Source organism: Crotalus tigris, unplaced genomic scaffold (genome assembly GCF_016545835.1).
Source record: "Crotalus tigris isolate CLP2741 ecotype Arizona unplaced genomic scaffold, ASM1654583v1 scf7180000017640.1540244, whole genome shotgun sequence".
Taxonomy (NCBI): domain Eukaryota; kingdom Metazoa; phylum Chordata; class Lepidosauria; order Squamata; family Viperidae; genus Crotalus; species Crotalus tigris.
The window spans coordinates 939,648-959,660 of record NW_024096533.1 but is presented as its reverse complement, the minus strand read 5'-3'; the positions used below and the strand labels follow the sequence as shown (position 1 = coordinate 959,660).

Sequence of the window (20,013 nt, the reverse complement as noted above, 5' to 3'; positions counted from 1 at the left end):
ATAATAGCAATGTGATCTCTTCCCCTTCCCCCATTTCAAAGTGATCAGATCCTTCTTCAGAATGAGGCATTGTGCGCAAGATGACTCTATATATTACCAGCATTTAAAGTTAAAATACAGAAAATGTGACCTTTCAGATGATGCCGAACTCCCACATCCAACAATGGTGAGGGATGCTAGGGTTTGTAGTTCAGAAATTTCTCAAGGACTACAAATTTACCCATCACTGGTTTATGTCAATTTTAAACTATTTTTATTTCCACCGTGAGGGAAATTTTTTATTTATTCAATTTATATGGCTGCCAAGACTCTGGGTGTCCAACAGCACTTAAAAATTAAATAAACAGCAAAACAAAATTACAAATAACATCAATACCAGCCAAGTAAGGAAACAAGTAACATTGAATATAGCCATGAAATGGACTTAACCACACATCTAGGGCCTCAGGCTTCAGTACAGATGAGATCAATTCAAGTATTGTCAGACCATGCTGAGCCATTGATGGGATTCAGCCGGTTTGCACCAGTTCAGCAGAACCGATACCTAATATATCTTCAGTTTGACGAACTGTTTGTTAAAATGGCACTTGAAAAAAGCAGAGTCCATGTGGGCACCTGTCTTGTGCTTGCCCCATGTCCGCCATGTTCTCCACAGCACACTGCAGCTGATCTGAGGTGGCCAGCCAGGCACAGAAGCGTTGTTGAAAACAGCAGAGTCTGTGTGCACTCCTGCCTTGCCTGACTCAGCCATGCTCTCCGTAGCGCGGTGCAGCTGATCCGAGGCATGGAGAGCACAGCTGACGGGTGAGCACAGACTCCATTGTTTTTGGTAGCCTTTCTTGTCACTGGGGCTGCCACTCGCCTTCCTCCTTTGCCAACTGCTTGTGCAAGAAGGGTCGCTGAAAACAACAAAATCTGTGTGCATGCCTGCTACGTGCTCACTCATCAGTCATGTTCTCCATGCCTCAGATCAGCGGCAGCACACCATGGAGAGCATGGCTGACTTGGGCAAGGCAGGCGCACACACAGACTCCGCTGTTTTCAGCGACCCTTCTTGCCGCTGGGGCTGCCGCTCGCCAACTCTTTTGCCAACTTCTCATGCATGGGGAATCTGCATGCCAGATTCCCCTTGCTTGGTGCAAAGCCAGATTGAAGTCCTCGGGCCGCTCCTTCCAGCCATTTGGGAGCTAGTCCAAAAGCAAAGGGGATGGATGCCACCCCACCCAATCGCTATGGGGCTTCGTTTCCAAAGACCCTCTGCACAGGCTCTGGACAAACCGAAATCTGGGACTGAAAAAGCAGCAATGAGAGCGAAGGGTTGTTCAAAAGAAGAGGAGGAAGGAGAAAGTGGGAGAAGTCACTATCAAACAGGTGAGGCACGACAGGTATCAGGGTGTGGTAGGCCTGGCTGCGGGCAGGGGCTCTTTGGCAGGGTAAGCGGGAAGCATGGGGCAGCTGCCCCCTCCCCCACCTGTCTTGTGGCAGTGCCCCTCTGCCTCCCCCCTGCCGAGAACTGGTTGTTAAATTATTTGAATCCCACCACTGTGCTGAGCATAAAATTTTGCTTTGAAAAACATCTTCCCCATCATTTGCAGTCAAACATGGCTCAGGCAGCCCAGAGCCCAGCCATAATCAGTCACTTCCTTGCAGTGGCAAATCCCTCAGCTATCAAAATAGCATAGCAAGCAAGAAATCAGCAGGAGCCAATTAGCCATGTCAGGAAGCAGTGATGTAAGCCAAACAGCTCGGCACAGTAGCAGGTCCTCTCAGACCCAGTTCATTGCATTTTGCTGATGAGACAGTTTCACTTATACAAGAAAGCCAATCCTGTGAACTACATGCTTCCTTCATCTTGTTGAGTAATAGCTGGAGATAGAAATCTGAGCTTAAGAATTAATGGGAATCATCATCTTTCCCAAGAATAAGAATCCAGAATTTCCAGCCAGAATTAGATTCTGGCACTTATTTCACAACTGCATAGAAAGCAAAGAAAGCCAATGTGATAGGATGTTTAAGGTGTTGGACTGGCAATGGATAGATCCTGGTTCTAGGAAGCATAGAGTGGCTGTACTGATGCAATTGAAGAAGGTTTACTTTGTTTTCATAGAAGGGAGCTTAGAAAGCCAGGATAAACATTGAAGAGTATTTCTCAAAAGTAGTTAGAGGTTAGATAGAGGTTAAGTTAATTCATATTCATATTGAAATGCAGTGGCAACTATTTATTCACTATGGGCGGGTTTGATTGCTTGGGCAAGCAGAGACAGGATTCTACCTTATGGCTGATTGAAAGGTAAGCTTATAATTCTAAGCCATATTTAACCCATGTGTGGCAGCTTATTGCTGGGTAACTTCTGACTGAATGAGAAATGATGAATGGTCTTGGACAATTGCTTACATGAAAAATAGGAAAATGATTCCCCCCCCCCCTCTCTCTCTTTTGGTGTTGTCCTGACCATGTAGGAGATTGCTATATGAGGTATGTACTTCTATTATTTCAGCATCGCTTTTCTCCAAATGTAAACTTGTGATGTTTGGGGAGAAGGGAAAAAATATTTGGGTGAAAAAGTGAATCCACTGCCCCAGTGGTTCTAAGAGGCTAAGTGAAGAATTTCTAAGTTATTTCTGATTAGGCTAGCAGTTGTGCTTGACTCTGCAGATCAGAAAACTTCCCTGAACCTATAATAGTTCTTTCCTGATGATTTAGAATCCTACTCCTATAATCCTCAGTCGACCATTTAGGCTTGGGGGGAGTTATAGTGCAAACAGCAGTATTAGCTCTAGATTCAGATTGAGACAGGCTCAAATAAGTTTATTCCTCTGGAAAATTCTCCTTGACTTAGTTTAAATGAATATAATCTATCAAATAATGTACTGCTCCTAGGTCTCATGCATGAATATATCCTATCAGATTATGTTCAAATAGTCTTATTTCAATTTACTTCTTAAAAATTATGTACTAATACTGTCCATTGATACTCAAGCTCAGAACAATATTTAGTTATTATAACAACCCTCAGATTATTTAAACCAGAGGTCCCCAACCTTTTGGATATCAGGGACCGGTTTCATGGAGAAAGGTTTTTCCTGGGACTGGAGAGTGTGGTTTTGTGTGCTACTTGCATCCCACAGATTGGGCTTTGGTTTTTTCTGTGGACCGGTTGTAGGCATGCCACAGACTGGTACTGGTCCATGGACCCGGGGTTGGGAACCCCTGATTTAAACAATAAATAAATTGTTAGAAACTTATGTATATTAACATTTGCAAACCGCAAGTTTGTTCAGCATTTGATATCTTGGGATGTTACAACCTTCTTATATCAAGATTTGTACTGCACTGAAATTCAGCATGTAGATTCTGATCATCTTTTGATTGCTTCCATGTTCTTGATGATATTCCCCTTCAAGTGTGGATAAAATCTTTGGTTTCAGTTCCCACTGTTCTGTCTAAAACGTTGCCCTCAGCAGCAATAGGAGGAACTTGGCAAAAGTGACTGAAAATAGGACACCTGCCAGATTTGCACAAAGAGTAAAGAAAAACATAGAATTTCCTTTTGGCAAACTTTCTTGTATTTGTTTTTGATCAGGTGCTGACTTGGCTTAAATGTTACTAGCATTATTGTAAACAAAGTAAGTTTTAAGTAAGGGCTTCCGCTAACAGAGGCTGAATCATGAACTTTTTCTTCAGATGTGTGAAAAAAAGAAAAGTATAAAAATTGTATAATTACTGATATGTAATTATAGGAAATATTCACACGCTCACATTCTTTCAAAAACACATGGCAATTGCAGCTGTAAGACATACGTTCATCACTTCCATGTATTCAAAGCCAGCATTAGGTTTTGCACAGCACAGAAAGGATATTATTCCAAATTGGGGTGGGGGTGGCTGACAAAGACCCAAAACATGCCTGATTTTGGAAAGTTTGGGATTGATTGGTATCCATTTTGTCCCTGAAAGTATTCTTCAATCCCAAATAACATTTTAAAAGAGGGATGATAAACTATACTTCTCAATACTCTGCTATAAGGAATCTTGCTTACAATCAAGCCAGGAGCTGGTGTAGAACAATGGCTAAAGAGCAGAAATTGCTTTTCCTTCAACTACTATAGAGCAGTGTTTTTCAATTTTGGTAATTTTAAGATTGCGGATTTTAGCTCCCAGAATCCCCAACCAGCATGCTGAAGCTACACGTCTTAAAACTGCCAAGATGGAAACACACTGCTGTTGAGCCTCAGGAAAGTCCTTAAACCTTCATCTCTAAATACTAGTGCTACAGTAATTACACAGTGGAAGAGGAACTACTGGGGTATAAGATCAGGCCTTGGTGTAACATGAGAATAATAATAATTATTACTTATTAAACTTATATGCCACCCAGTTCACAATGATTCTGGGCATTATTCATCTGAACAAGCACGAAATCATTCATAGAATATTATGTTGAAACCGTCTGATCAAATCCTTTTTCCAGCACAAGAACCCATCTCTAACAGATGGTGATGAAATGTGTCATTTGAAAATCTCCAACTGTATATGTAATTCTATCTTCAGACTGATATATACAGTCCTGCTTCCTTTTATTAAGCTCTCAGATCAGAAGGTACAGGTGACATAAATGTCATGCCCTAGTTTGAATGACTTCTACTTCCTTTCTTGGTGAAGGAGATTTCTTCACATTTTTCTTTATAGACAGACCACATGTACTTATTTGTCCACAATGCTAAGTTCTAGGGCCTGCATAGCCCCCAAAGCTATGGCTACTATACATATACTTGATGAGTTCCAAAGAAGGATGAAATGACCACATACTGGAGTCTGGTGCTCAATGATAATTCTGTGAGACTTGTGGGCTCACAGATCAGTGGTAATATGAACAGATACAAATTGGAGACATAGATAGCCATGTTGTGCTCTCTTCACAAAATGTACCTTTGCCTAGGAATATATCAGTATGTTGGTATCTACCCAATTTTGTGAAACAGTGGAAAGCTGTTAAATAATCTCTCTTTTTTCTTTCTTGAAAGTGACATTAAGCCATAGCACAAACACAAATAAGCTGTTTCCAAACTACCAAGATGTTTTTGCCAATGATATTACACTATTGTCACTTTTAGGAGTACAGATTCACTCTGGCTCTGATGCAAAACCAACCTTGCCATTTTCAGCAACCAAAGTTCAGTTGTAATTTAACCAGTAAGATGTTTCTCTCCTGAGTAGCATCATCTGGGGAGCTTTGTGGCCATCATTCTTCATAATGGCTGATCAGGTCAACTTTATACTTTTTAAAAAACTCTTCAAGCTTTAGAATTGAAAAAGTGTTTTGTTCAACATATCTTAATCCCGTTTTTTTCCTTCCTAATGTTTTCCCACAAGTCCAGGGTTCACTTTTTTTTAATTGTCAACTGAGTTTTGATCCTTTTGGTTGTAGCAAGAATTGACTGACTGCCTTGTCACTTGGCCCTCACATTGAGGGCTAAGAAAGAGTGACTGGCCCAAAGTCACCCACCTGACTGTCATGGCTAAGGTGGGACTACTGCAGAATTCACAGTCTCTCCTGGTTTCTAGCCTGGTGCCTTATGCAGTAAACTGGCTTTCCAAGTACCGTATATGCCGGCGTATAAGGCGACTTCCGCAAGCATTAAAATCGGCACCAAAGATGGGGGTCGTCTTATACTCCAAGTCGTCTTATACACCGGAAATACTGGTAGTTTCTGGCGTATAAGATGACGTTCTAGGAATGCGACTCGGCGCCAAAGACGGCGGTCATCTTATATGCCGGGTCGCCTAATACGCTGGCATATACGGTATATCTTAATTTCATACTCTACTATGAATGACCCCTATTTGTTGCCTATTCTGTGGCTGTTAGTATTATTACTATTATTTCTGTATACAGAAAACAGTGAGTAAATAAAGCTCATATTTCAGAAGCCTACTTTTAATGCTGCTATTGTTACATGTGAAATGCTTGAGGCAGCCGTCAGATTGACTCATCTCTACTTCAGCAGGGATAATTTACATGAAGTTGCTGGGCTGGAGATTCTTAGGAAAATGATATCATGACAACTGTCACAACAGAGAGTATTTTTCCTGTCTCCAAGATACAGAGCAAACGTTCAGTGATGCCCTGTCTTTTTGTGATTTATAAAATCTTTGGAACTCAACTCAAGTATTATGAACTAAAATAGGATGCCTGGAAGAAATGTGATGTTAAGATTTAGTAATTAGCTTTTACTGTATATTTCACTTTGAAGAGAGGTTAGCAGTTACAAATACATAAATCAATACTTTTCATATCAAACATAAAATTAAATGGCCACTTTAGATTTCCAGCCAAGTGTACTTGTATACATAATAACTTATTAAATGTTTGAGATCAGTATACTGTACATAAAATACACATACACACACACACACACACACACACACACCTCTAGTCTTTGTTTTTATATTTTGAAATAGTTAATTCTCCACCACCAATCATCATTTAAGAAGTTGTGGTATCCCATTCTAAGTTAGTCTCATTAAAAAAAATAAATCTTCCCTAGTGTCAGAAATGAATTTATTTGGTCCTCTATAAAGATTAAATAATCCTTAATTACTAATGAATGGTTAATGGTAAGGTCTGTAAATTGCCTATGCATTGGATTAAAGAAAAATTAGAATGTTCATTCAAAACTAAATATTAGAAGACAAAGTTAGGTGGGGAATATCATAGCTATAAACCAGGGCTGTCAAATACGCAACGTCACATGATGTGTCGTGACATATTGTGACTTTTTCTATTGCTGGCAATGTAGTAGGCACGGTTTTGGCATGACTGTGGGCCAGCAGTTTAACCGCCCTGCTGTAAAGGATATGTAATGTATAAGAACTCACAAACTGATGTTTGGAGAGGGCAGGAAGAGATGTGTGTTAAAAATGCATGGTGTTCTAAATGCTACAGGTGCAAGTGGCTACTATAAACCTGAATTTTGCAGATTTTCATGTAGTACAGGAGATGATGACCCGTACAGCAATCAATACTTCCTAGTATGGGATGACCCCAAATAGACTGGTACTGAATAAAGATTGGACCTGCCACTGGAATCTAGCATTTATTGGCCTATACTAACATTCATTTTAAATGAGGATTGGTGGGTAGGCTCAAAGACTCAAGACTGTTTGAAGTTACTGTGGCTTTAGAAAAGGTGCTTTATGACCCATAAAACACAACTGGACATTGTAAAATGTCCCCCCAAAGTCAGAGGGTAGTGATCTAGGGTTTTGGAAACCTTTCATACTTCCAACTGGTTGCTAAGCAGCACACAATCATGTGATTGCCATTTGTAATCTGTTCTGCTGGCTTTCCCAGAAAGTCGATGGGAAAGCCAGCAGGGAAGTTGCAAGCTGCTGCCACCTGCTCAAAGGATTCCCTCTTATCTCTAAGGGCTGGTTGAAAAAGCTGCTTGCCAAGGGGAGATGATCTCCTTTGGTGTGGAGAAACAGCACAGATCCCGACAATCTGAGCTCTGTTCCTGTACCCTATTCTCCTCTCCTCGCCCTTGTGTCAAAAGCACTGATACACTTCTGGGTGGAAAGGATTAGCTGATGACATCACTGTTGCCTGGAGGATGCTTAGTTGGGGCTCCCTTCATGTCCCCAGCAGGAGCTGAAGCTGTACCCTGCTGAAAGCATTCCCTTCCATATACATAGGGAAGCTGAACACCTTGCCCAAATCTTGAAGATCTAAGCTCCGTTTCTGCACCCTGCTGTAGGTGTTCTTTTCTGATGGTGGAGGGGAGCTGAATTCCTTTGGAAGGTGGAAAAACAGATCAGCTCACATCCTGGCAGGCAGCTCTTTTAGTCAGCCCCCAGAGATAAGAAGGAGTTAAAATCTGAGCAGAGAGTGGAGAGGCAGCACAATAAAGTAACAAATGTGGGATGCCTCAAGCAGGTCAGGGAGGCCCTAAGAAGCCCTGCGGAGGTTGCACACAGATGGATCTCCCCCAGTTGCTGAATATCCTGCTTGGATTATGACAGGGAGAATATTAAACTCCTAAGTGGAGCCTCCCTGACCCCTTTCCTCCCAGAGGCATCTACGTTCCTTACCTGGTACTCCATCTGCTTTACAACCTAATGCAATTGATTAATGGTTGCAACCAGGAGTGTTGAGATTATGGTCATTGAGGAATGCAATAACATGGACAGTCATGCTATGTCTTGCTTAATGATTGCTTCACTCAGTGACTGAGATTCCGGTCCCAATTGTGTTAATTAAGCGAAGACTACCTGTACTAATTGAAAAAGCATATTGGAAAAAGAGATTGACGAACACCTTTTGCTACTGTTGCCAAAAAAAACTGTATGGGCCATGTAGCACCAGAGCTGACCTGAAGTCTAAGGAGACTTTTATAGTAATCACATTTTAGGTGGTATAAAATTATATGAGAAAAGAGAATACATAATAGCTGAGAGTCAGGAAGAAGGTACCAATGCTGGAGATGTCTTTAGTGGCAGCAATAAGGAATAAAATTTGCATCATGAGTCAACAACTGCAATTTTTCTTTTTGGATAAGATATGGATATAAGAACATAAAGATGGAGTTTGCATCATGATGTCATTCTGTGCATATTGATATTCTGACATAGTCTTGGTTTGACCTGAACCAGTCTTAATAGTTTTAGTGATATTTGCCAGACGTAGTTATTAAACTTGAAAGATTTTATTTATTTTGCTTTTTCCCCAATGCAGATATTTGTAGGCTGCTATTATAAGGTTATGTTATAAAGTAACCTATTGCTATTAAACAATTTTTAAGAAATATAAGTAATTTTAACCGATAACAAAATATATATTGAATGATTATACTTTGCTTTTTTCCCCCATAAAATCTGAAACTTTAGGTGACCAGTTGAAATCTCTCTCCATATGTATGTGTACACAGTGTCATTTCAGATTATTTATAAAGCCCTGGGCACTTTTAAAATGCATTAACCATTGTGTTAAGATCTGTTAAGCTTCTTCCCTGTATGAAAAAAAAATCCAATTGTGAAGAATTATAATTTTGAAGAATAACAGTGATATAATTCAGCATTCAACAAGATATAATTATAGCGAACTTGCAGCAGAACTAGGTAAAAATGAAAAATGTACTACTTCAGACTAGAAAGCTTGTGGCCAAAACATGTCAACCATGATAAAGAGGACTCTCAACTGAATCCTGTGTGGGTTGAAGGAATAAAACCTAGAATGAATGGAAAAGGGCCAATGTTTCTCTCTGCAAAAAGAAAGGGGGGGGGAAGATTTGCTCAGGAAAGTATGGGCCTATCCTTCTGTTACTTCTACATTGAAAAAAATACCATGATAATTAGAAATCAGCACAAAAATAGACATCCGGTGCAAAAGAGAAGAGTAGAGATTGTCTGGTTTGGTCATAGCACATATCAAGTGGTTTTTGGAATTGCTGAGCACAAGCACAAGAATGAATAAATGGTGTGACATGGCTTGTAAAAAGAAAAATGCAGTTTTATACCACACCAAAGTCTGATTTTGAAATCACCAGAAATAATAATGATTCCCTTGTATTTTGTACTGATAAAAAAATCCCACTTCAACTGTGACTGTATTTTCAAAAGAAGGTAATAAAAAAGATCAGGGGACTGAGGAACTGGCTATAAATAGCACTGAGAAAAGGTGAGTGTATTGGTAACACTTTTGAAGTACATAGAGAGGTGCTATGCAGAAGAGAGGAAACACCTGTTCCCTATTGTTTTAGAACAGGGGTGTCAAACTTGCAACGTGACGTGAAGTGTCGCAATGTATCATGACTTTTTCCCCGTTGCCATAGCTGGGGTAGGCACGGTTTTGGCACGACGCATCCAGCCCATGGGCCAGCAGTTTGACATCCGTTTTAGAATATCAGGCATGAAATAACTGTCTCGAGTTACACAAAAAAAGATCCTGATTAAACATTATGAAAACTTCAAAAGAATAAGAGAAGCTTGTCGGTGGTGTTTAGGAAGAGGCTGGGTGGCTTATGGAATATCCCAAAGGTGCTTTTCAAGAGGCAACTGGACTTTGTTTTTCTTTGAAGAAGTTTCACTTCTCATCCAGGAAGCTTTTTCAGCTTCTTCAGAGCCAAACATCCAGTTGTCTCTTGAAAAAGCACCTTTGGGACAACCATGACCTATATGACTGAGAATCTCCACAGATTTATGGAAGAATGTTATAGATTCAGAGGGCACAAAACATTATGTGTATGAAGTGCTCTTGTATGAAACAGTTGGTGGGGTGGTATGAACTGAAATATGCACGCATATGTGTTTATACTCTGAATAAAACAGAATTCTTCCCCATGTTGGTTAAAATATAATTGTTCTCAGTAGAGATGGTTTGGGGAGGGAAGACTGAGGAAAAGCAATGGCTGAAGTGTTTCCTAAGCAGTAGCATGTATAGTTATCACTAGTGGCAGCAATCACTGAGGGGATACAAGGAAAATGTGCAGAGTTTGTGAAATATAATGAATTGTGACATTGGTGACAGTGGCTAGGAGGGGGAAGCAGATGGTAGGTGGGAGCAGATGGCAGTTGAGAAGATGGTAGGTGGATGAGCCAGTTAACAAGCCATGTAGAGCAGGGTGTCAAACTGCTGGCCTGCGGGACAGTTGCATCATACAGAGGCCATGCTACCCCAGCTCCGGCAATGCAAAAAAAGTCACGATACATCACATGCCGTGGCGCGTTTGATACCCATGAGGTACAGGAAGAGAGGGATGAAGCATAATAGCCTTGCCCTGCTCCCACTGTACAAATTACTCTGGGACAGAGGTCCCCAACCAACTACCCCAACTACCGGGTTGCAGCCTGTTCAGAACCGGGCCGTGGAGGTGGCAGGTGAGCACATGCTCATCTCCACTTGTGCGAGTGGCGGACGTGCATGCCCACTGCTTCTGCGAATAGAGCTGTGCTCATGTGGAACCATCCCCTCTCCCCCTCCACCAGTCTGCAAAGCCAGAAGGGTTGGAGACTGCTGGTCTAGAATACCTCTATATTTGGTTTTGGCTGAACCAAACTTTTCTTTCTGCCTAATCATAATTGAACAAAAATGGTTGGGCAGAGCTTCCAATATATGGTGGTTGTTTCGGGTTTGAAACAAGAAATATTTTCCATTTGTTACATAATCTCTAAAATTCATGTTTTCCAATCTTCCCATTTTAAAAAAAGTTCTAGATAAGTTAACAGATTTTCAGTTCCAGATTTCTAAAAAATTGGTTTGGATATATTTATATTTGATTCTGATCATATTATGGAACATAAACAGTTAGTTCTAGTGAATGAACTTAACTATAGATTGAATTATATTATTGTAGCCTGTCATCACTTATCCTCACTAGTCAGAGTCTCACTTATTTATATGTTGATAGAAGCAAGGTGTTATTATAGTTCTGGCTATGTTTGGATGGTCAGTCAAAGAAGACTGTTGAGTGAATTCTATTTCATTCTTTTGGTCATTAATTTTATGTTGTGGTTATTTCATATAATGTTAAACCATATATCAGAATCATTTTAATGAAGCCTGGTGTTAGAAATGTTATGCCTTTCTAAAACAAAGTAGCGAATGGGAAAAGAGTCTTTCACACAGTTCACTGTGTGGAGTAGGTTGAAACAATCCTCTTTATTGCCTTTTTCATGAAGACAATTCTAAAGTTTTATATAACCCATTTGAGGCTGTTCATCTTAGATATAAAGGAGAACCAAACTGAGAAATAACAATTTGCTTTTTAGAAAACAATTGAGGAGTAAATAATTGTTCAATTGTATGGTTAAACATGCTCTGGATTCTGATTCAGTTTTTTTAATTTTTTTTACTTTTATAACTTCTAAAAATTTTTACTTGGTGTTTTATTTCAGATAAATGATATTCTTGTATCAAACAATTATAAGGTTACTGTTTAATTTCAAGAAAGATGATATAAAACACTGAAAAGTTATGCTTCTACCCTGGTACTGCTGCTACGGCACTGCTAGGAATGTTTGTGAAAAAGTTCTTTGCTAAGCAATTGTTCTCATATCATGAAAATTATCAAAAAATTAAAATCTTAGCTATAGTGGTTAAATTAATTTGACTCACAAGAAGTTTTACACATGGATTTTATTCCAGCATAAGTAACATAAAATGAAAATGTCAATCCACAAAAAAGTAAGCAATGAACTATGTATTAGTCAGGAAACATTGTGCTTACTGTAGTTTCTTGGAATTAAAAAAGGAGATATAAATATAATAACAAAATGTTAAGCATATTTAGCCAATAAGCAAAATCCAAGAGTATTTCTAAGAAGGGATTGCTATCAGCATGTGGGATTCTTTCTCCACCTCCTACTGCAGAGCCCCCCAACCTTTTGAGCACCAGGAACCTGTTCTGTGGAGAGACATTTTTCCACAGACCGGAGGGGGCTTGGTTTCATGTGCTGCCTGCATCCCACAGATGGGACTTCGCTTGTTTGCGTGGCTCGGTTTCTGGCATGCCGTGGATCGGTGCTAGTCCATGGACCAGGGGTTGGGGACCCCTGTCCTATTGTCCTTGTTTTCCCCATCTCTGGTCAAAGAATTGGTTGAATTTTCAAGACCAACATTGGTAAATGCAGGAGAGCAATAAGTGAGGTAAGGAATCCACTATGCAAATAGAATTCTGTTTTCAACACGAAACATTTCAAAGCCGGTTAATTTCTTGTATACTATTGACAAACATACAAGTTGGTTACAGCACATTTTTAAAAAATATTTCCTCTCTTGCCCCTCATCTTTTAAGATTGAAAACATAGACGTGTGCCTGAGTTTTCTGGCTGCCAAAGGAATAAATATACAGGGACTATCTGCAGAAGGTAAGAATACTTTCAAAGTGAATTTTATTAATCTGTGGGAAATTTTCTATCTGCAAATGTGATTTTCAACAGGAAAAAAATAAATGAAATAGAAAGAAATCTGGCCTAGGCTGATTAACATTAGCAAATCTTAGTAATGATAATAATATACTATGTCACAATAGCTATTAATTACCTTCACTATCAGTGTGTTATATAATAATAGCAAGCTGTTCATGCTCTAAGGGATTTAAATTTCAACATTCATCACAGGGAAAAGAAGGAGGAAAGCATGATGAAGGTTTAGGTAAACATGGGAATACTATGTATTCATGTCATTTCTTCTAAAGCTTAGGTTCAACGCTTCAGGTGCGGATTAGAGAAAGATTTTGAACAGGCCCACCGCTCAAATCCAATTTCAGTATGTTAATAAAAAAAATCTAAAAGGCTTTGGAGGTAAATGCAAGAAATTCATTATAGATCTTGAGATATAAATATTTAGAGAGAACGGTCACATGTCAGGACAATACAAGAGGCTGATGATTTTGAGATGGTGACAATGAAAAATTCTTAGATGGAATATTTCACCATGAAAAGCCCAAAAGGGGAAAATTATTGCATAAGAAAAAAAAATGACTAGAAAGCCATGTAAGAGCTATTTGTAGAAAAAAGCAACAGAAATATATTAAGCAATGGTTGAATTACCTTATTTTTACTCAGACAAGATCTGGTGGACTTTTTGCAGTAAAGAAACTCAAGTCATTTATAAAAACAGTTGCCTCAGATACAGTCTTGATTCATTCAGCTCAATATTATATTTTGTGGTGACCAAAGATAACAATCGGAAGTAGTCTAAGACTTCACAACATAGTGTTTCTCAGCTTCACCTGGGATGCCAGAATTAAACAGGAATGTTTACATATCTACTTTGTGCTATACCCCTGAGCTATAGCCCATCCATTCTTTTTTTCTGGATAAGATTGCTGGATATTAACAAGTGGGCTTTTGAAGTAATTGAAATGCATGTTAATTAGAATAGCATAAATTCACTTTTTTCCATCTCCGTTCTACTACTGTCCTTTCATTGTTTTCTTCATTTTATTTATAATGAAGAGTTCCTGCTTCCTTTTCTCCTTTCTTCATATAAAAAAAATACTTTCACATCTGTTGGGATCTAATATAGGTCTATTTCTGATAGTTTTACTAATAGATATATTATTAGGCTAAATCTGTAAATGCAATACCATGTTACCTTGACAAAATTAATGGGTGTTTACACTGACATAGATAATCTAGGTCGAAAAATACATTTTATTTCACAGGTAATTTAATTCATGCTTTGCTTTACTTTGATTGGTTGGTTTGGTTCCGCTTAGCGAAATACTCTATGTAAAAATTTCTGGCTTTTACCACGTTGTGAGCATCCCTACTTTTGTTTTTCCATGCTGCTTTGTGTGCTCACAGGATGATTGGTCTGGCACTGAAAAGCATTTGCATGTTTATCTCAGTTCTAAAGTGAACTTTTACTTTCACTTACATATTTGTAAGCAGAAATCAGTTTAAAAGAAAACTCTTCAATTAAGTGGCAGTTAAATCTCCCACTGTATGTCTTTCTCACTAATCTCAGATGGAAATCAAGGTGAGACTATATTTTTTTCTTAATTACTTATCTGTGAGACAGGTTGCATGAGCTGTGGGTCTCTCTCCAAACCATGCAGTTTTTCTTTCCAGACTATGTAGCACCGTTACCTTGACAACAAAAGCAGCCGCCCTACCATTGAGTTCACACAGCCTCTTGAGCCCAAATGAATTTGAGAGAACGTTTGTATGTGTCAGCTGCCAGAATGCTTATGGAGAAGATTCACAACCCAGAAAAGTCCTCCCAGCTGACAGATTTTCTTTTTTCAGTTGTGGCACCCAGTTTGTAGCCTGCCAACAGAATTCCTTGGTTCTGAGTATTAACTCTATGATTACTGGGAAGTCCCAGCTTCATTTGCCAGTGAGCAGTGAGCTGTCTTCCATTCTCTGGTTGATTATATTTATGCACGAAGGAGGAATATTAAGCGAGCAGACATGGCAGATAGCACTGGATTCTCAAATGTACATTCAAGATATCCTAGAATGACCAGATACAAGTTTCTGTGTTTCTCTGAATAGATTATGAGGTTCATCATTTTTGAGAATGATTAAGTACTTCCAGTAAAGCCTGATTAATACCTCTCTTTATATTCTCAGAATCTAATGACTCACGGTTGATTGGCTTGTAGGAAAAATTCTGTTTGGGGTTAAATGTCGAATGGCATAAAGATACTTGCAGAGATTTTTGAACAAAGCCTGCACAGTTTCTACGTTCACGTTGCTCCACCTCCTTCTTGTCGGCTTTCTGCATGGTCTTCCTTTTGTCTCACTTGAGAGCTGAGTGATTTTACATCTCGAGAGGAAAACAAATATTAAAATGTAACAACAGAGCAAAGGAAATCGAAGCAACCAAAGAACTTCACAGCATGGAAGTTTCCAAACTCCAGACTGAAAAGAAACTCTCTGTGCCTTAAAAATGGTGACATCTGGCAGTATTTTGTTTTCAGCTTAAAAAACAACAACCACCCAAATCCTTTTTTGTGGTCGGAATGGAAATGACTAATTATAGACTCACAGGATTGAAACTTGGAGTCTCTGTACTTAAACAGCCCTAAAAGGGAAGGAGGTAGTAAGAGGAAGTAATTCAGACCAAGCTTGATGATCCCTCTGTATACAAAGTCCAGTTACAAGATGCCAGTGAATTACCTCAGTCAGTTTCCTGAGATAAGAATTTTGAATTTGTTAGGCATATGCATAACAAAGTCCAATGGCGGTTTGCTTTTCCCAGGTTTCAGCTTTATTGCTAAGACCTCTGAAGAACCAATCTACTGAAACTTTTAATTGCATTTGTTCTTAATGGCATTTTCCTGTACAGTCAAGTCTCAGAGTATTAGAAGTTTACACGACCCCTCTCACATGTTGAAAGTATGCATGAAAAGGTCCACCCTGGCTGACCCACTCCTGTTGCTGAGACACACCAAGCCTTGCCAGTTGCCAGTTTCATGTTTGCATGAAATAAATACAATGTATGCAAAGATGAGAGAGACAGTTTCTTGATACTTACATTTATTTGTTTTCTGTATATGTGGGGATCTTAATTCTACAGTGGTCCTGGATGTAGCCTTCAGTAGGCTAGGGCATTTGTTCTCCAGAATATTCTGAAAATTAGGAACAACAAATAATCCAAACAAAAGTGTCAAAGGAAACAAAAAAATGGATAATAATTTGAATGGGAGTTTATTATTTCTTACCAGAATATTTTGTCAGATCTTCCTGTAACTATTTCATTCAATATACAGTTATTTGCCTTGACCCTGAACTGAAGTTATCTGGAAGACCATGGCCACAAAGAGCAATTTACATTACCCTCTATCTGAAAAGAAAAAAAAATATTATTAAATTCTTTGGAGGATTTTGTTCCTGCAAGGATTGTCTATTTTGATCAACTGGGTCTTCACAGAGCCTGAGCTGAATAAAGAAAGTTGAAATTTAGCAAAACATTTGTTGAACTGGGTCATCATGCAATTCATGTTATAAATACTTTTTAAATTGCCTTTCAGAGATCAGGAATGGGAATTTAAAGGCCATCTTGGGCCTTTTCTTTAGCCTATCGCGTTATAAGCAGCAGCAACAGCAGTCCCCAAAGCAACATTCAGAGCACTCTCCATCTCAGCAACCACCCACCTCATCCCAGCAAGCAAGCTCTCCATCCCCCAGCCAGGTGGGACTACCTGACCAGCAGATACAACCACAACCCCTGGTGCCAGCTTCACCTCAGACTCAGTGCCAACACTTCCAGCAAGCAGCACAGCTTCAGTTAAAAGCACAACCAGAAATGCAGTCCAGGTGAGTGGGCTTTTTCATCTCCCCCAACCATCGCTTTTCCAAAGCATTTCAAAGCAGGTTATTTCAATATATTTCTACCTAGAGCAGATGCACCTTGTAAGAAGGACAGGGATCAGCTATTTTTTTTTTCAAGCTCTGGCCATTGTCTTATGAGATCATGTACAAATAGTCTTCACTTAACAATAGTCATTGGGACCAGACGTTCCACTGCTAAATGATGCAGCTATAAAGCACAATGTCACATGACTGCACTGCTTAGCAACAGCAGTTCTCAGTTATTACCATTAAGGGAAGACCATGCGGATTCTTAAGCAAACCTCAGATGACTGTAATGTCCAATTTCCTGCTGGCTTCCCCTTTTGAAGATGGCAGGGAAGGTCACAAATCATTATCACATGACCATGAGATGATGTGACAGTTGGAAAACAAAGTCCGTTATGAAGTGCCTGGATTGCTGTCATGTAACTGTGGAGATGCTGCAGTGGCCAGAACTTCAAGGACCAATCATAAGTTGCACTTGTTCAGCATTGTCACAAGTTTGAACATGAGGATCACCTGTAATTGCTTCTATGCTTTTCCAGACTGATAGAAATCTTAAAAGGGTGATAAAAAAAATATCAGCATGAGATCGCACAAATATTCTTTTTTATTATATGAGATTTATGAGGTGTCACTCAAAATTACCAAAGTTCCATGACCTAGGGTGATCTTGTAAACCTTTGGCCATTACCATTTTCATTTTGTTCTTTTCATTTTTTTTAAAAGTTGTGGAATGTTCTTTTTTTTTTTCAAAATAATAATGTAATTCTACAGATTTCAAATACTCTGAAGGAGCATTCAATGCCATTTTGCTCATAGACACTATGTCAATAATACATGGGTTTCTGATCCTGGCAGTTGGTTTGAAAACCAGATCAATTTTGTAAGGAAATGGAGCAAAATAATATATACTAGAAGATAGAAAACTCCAATCACTTTGTTCAGCTTTTCAGCAATGGGGAGAACTGTATTTCAGGCCTGCCCTCTGAACAGCTGATCATGCCATTATTGTTTTGCAACTGGACTCCATTTGTGCAGTCTTGATAACTGGATTGTAGGGGAATGACCTGTATGCACAAAAGCCACATATGCCTAGGATTCCAGTCATGGGACTAGGGGCAGAAATTGCTTTCCAGAAATATGTATTCCTTAATTGGGCTGGAATGAATATATGCAAAGTCCACTATGGTTGTGGTTACTGACAAGAGAATTCCTTCTTTAATTCTTTACACAACTGCGTGTGCTTTATTCTGCTGTCATTACAGTCAGGTAATTGGATCTTCCAGTGACTGGAGATGATTGGATTTCCCAATGTTGTTTTTCATGCTTTAAAGCAGTTGCCAGGATAGAAGGAAGAATGCTTGGCCCTATGCTGATTCGTCATTGAAAGCCCTTCGCCTATAAACAGCTATTAGTTTTGCAGGAGATGGGGAAATATACAACATGGGGATACTTGTCTGTTTAACTGCAAAACAGTGGTGAATCTTTTAAAAACAGGATCCTGATGCTTTTGCACTTGTAATACGGAGGCTGGGGCCAGTCTTTTTAAATTTACCTCCCCCTGAAACATTCAAAGTATTTTTATATATAAGAAAAACTTACTTTCCTACAAGAAATACAGTTAGCGTTATTTTCAGCATAGCACAATATCTATCTCTGTCAGTAACAAAATGAACCTGAGCTATAGGTTTGTGTGTGAGTAAATATGAGGATCATACACATTGAATTTTACCATTGCTTTCTTTATTTTTTACATGATGAGGATTTCTTCAATTCCGTTTCACGAAGCTGTCTTTAGCAGGCACCCTCATGTGGTGAAATTTGGTATTTATCACAATAATAATAATAATAAAATTCTCTGATCAGGCATGCCTCATCATATCACCCTATGGGGGTTTTACCATTTATTTTTACAATATAAATTCACTTGTGAAGTTTTGCAAAAAGTTTATGTGATTGTGATATAAATGTCCACTCTAACTCTTTACTGTCATTGCTTTGGTTCATACACTTTTTTTTAGTAGGGATCATGTCTAGACATTTGACTGGGGTGAGCAACATTATTTTCTCCTTTGAAAACATCTGGATAAATTATTTTTCCATACCTTTTAGTTCAGAGGCTTTCTATATTAATATTTCTTCTTTACTCACTTGCATCTTTCAATTTTTTTTCCTTTCTTATTGTACAGTGCATCACCCAGGGACTCATCTCAAAGCAAAACCATCCGATTCACTCTCGGTCAGAAAAAGAATTCTAGGTTAGCGTTTCTTCCTCTAATGTAGAGCATGGATAACCCCATTTGCAACAGTTCCAGTCTGCATGTTTCAGGCCTCACCAATGCTTTACCTGTTGATTTTAAACCAAATATTATGAATAACCTGAGAAAACTCTTTTTTTTATTAGCTGACTGATTAGTGTCTTACTTAGTCCCTTACTACTTCTTCTAAGTAAAGGTGTTCTAGTAGCCATTTGGTTTCTATTGATCTTTATATCAGAAAATAAGATATAATAATAAATGTAATATATCCAGATTTATTACTACTGTAGCTTAAAGATGGATAGCTCTAGTTAAGGTGAGAAATGAAACTTCCTGTAAAGGGAATATCTGTGAAAAATGACACAATCAGTTGAGATTGATGCAAAGCGTGTTTAGGGCAGGAGTGCTTTTGTAGGGAAAGAAAGGCTCTTGTGGCTGGTGGGCCTGAGCTTGCACACTGTATGGAGGCATGCATCTCAGGGGAGTTAGAACAATCAACCAGTGGAACAACCTGCCTCCAGAAGCTGTGAATGTTCCAACACTGCAAATTTTTAAGAAGAGACTGGACAGCCATTTGTCTAAAATAGTATAGGGTTTCCTGCCAGGTCTCTTCCAACTCTGTTATTCTATTCTATTCTATTCTATTCTATTCTATTCTATTCTATTCTATTCTATTCTATTCTATTCTATATTCTATATTCTGTATTCTGTATTTTGTATTCTGTATTCTATACTCTACTCCACTCCACTCCACTCCTATTCTATTCTATTCTATTCTATTCTATTCTATTCTATTCTATTCTATTCTATTCTATTCTATTCTATTCTATTCTATTCTATTCTATTCTATATTCTATACTCTACTCCTATTCTATTCTGTTCTGTTCTGTTCTATTCTATTCTATTCATCATAGGGTTGAAAAGGACCTTGGAGGATTTCTAGTACAT

General features: G+C 38.8%; 1 protein-coding gene across 10 annotated transcripts in view; it reads left to right on the top strand.

Moving 5' to 3' along the window:
• NAV2 (neuron navigator 2) overlaps positions 1 to 20,013 on the top strand; it is a 281,427-nt gene that overhangs the window by 60,271 nt on the left and 201,143 nt on the right. For 8 of the 10 annotated variants that reach the window (XM_039335370.1, XM_039335377.1, XM_039335376.1 and 5 more), the window contains exons 4-6: positions 12,793 to 12,865; positions 16,483 to 16,768; positions 18,997 to 19,065. In XM_039335370.1, the coding sequence (XP_039191304.1) occupies positions 12,793 to 12,865; positions 16,483 to 16,768; positions 18,997 to 19,065 (428 nt within the window). The remainder of the gene's footprint in view (positions 1 to 12,792; positions 12,866 to 16,482; positions 16,769 to 18,996; positions 19,066 to 20,013) is intronic. The other 2 variants (XM_039335375.1, XM_039335372.1) reach the window with 1 other exon arrangement.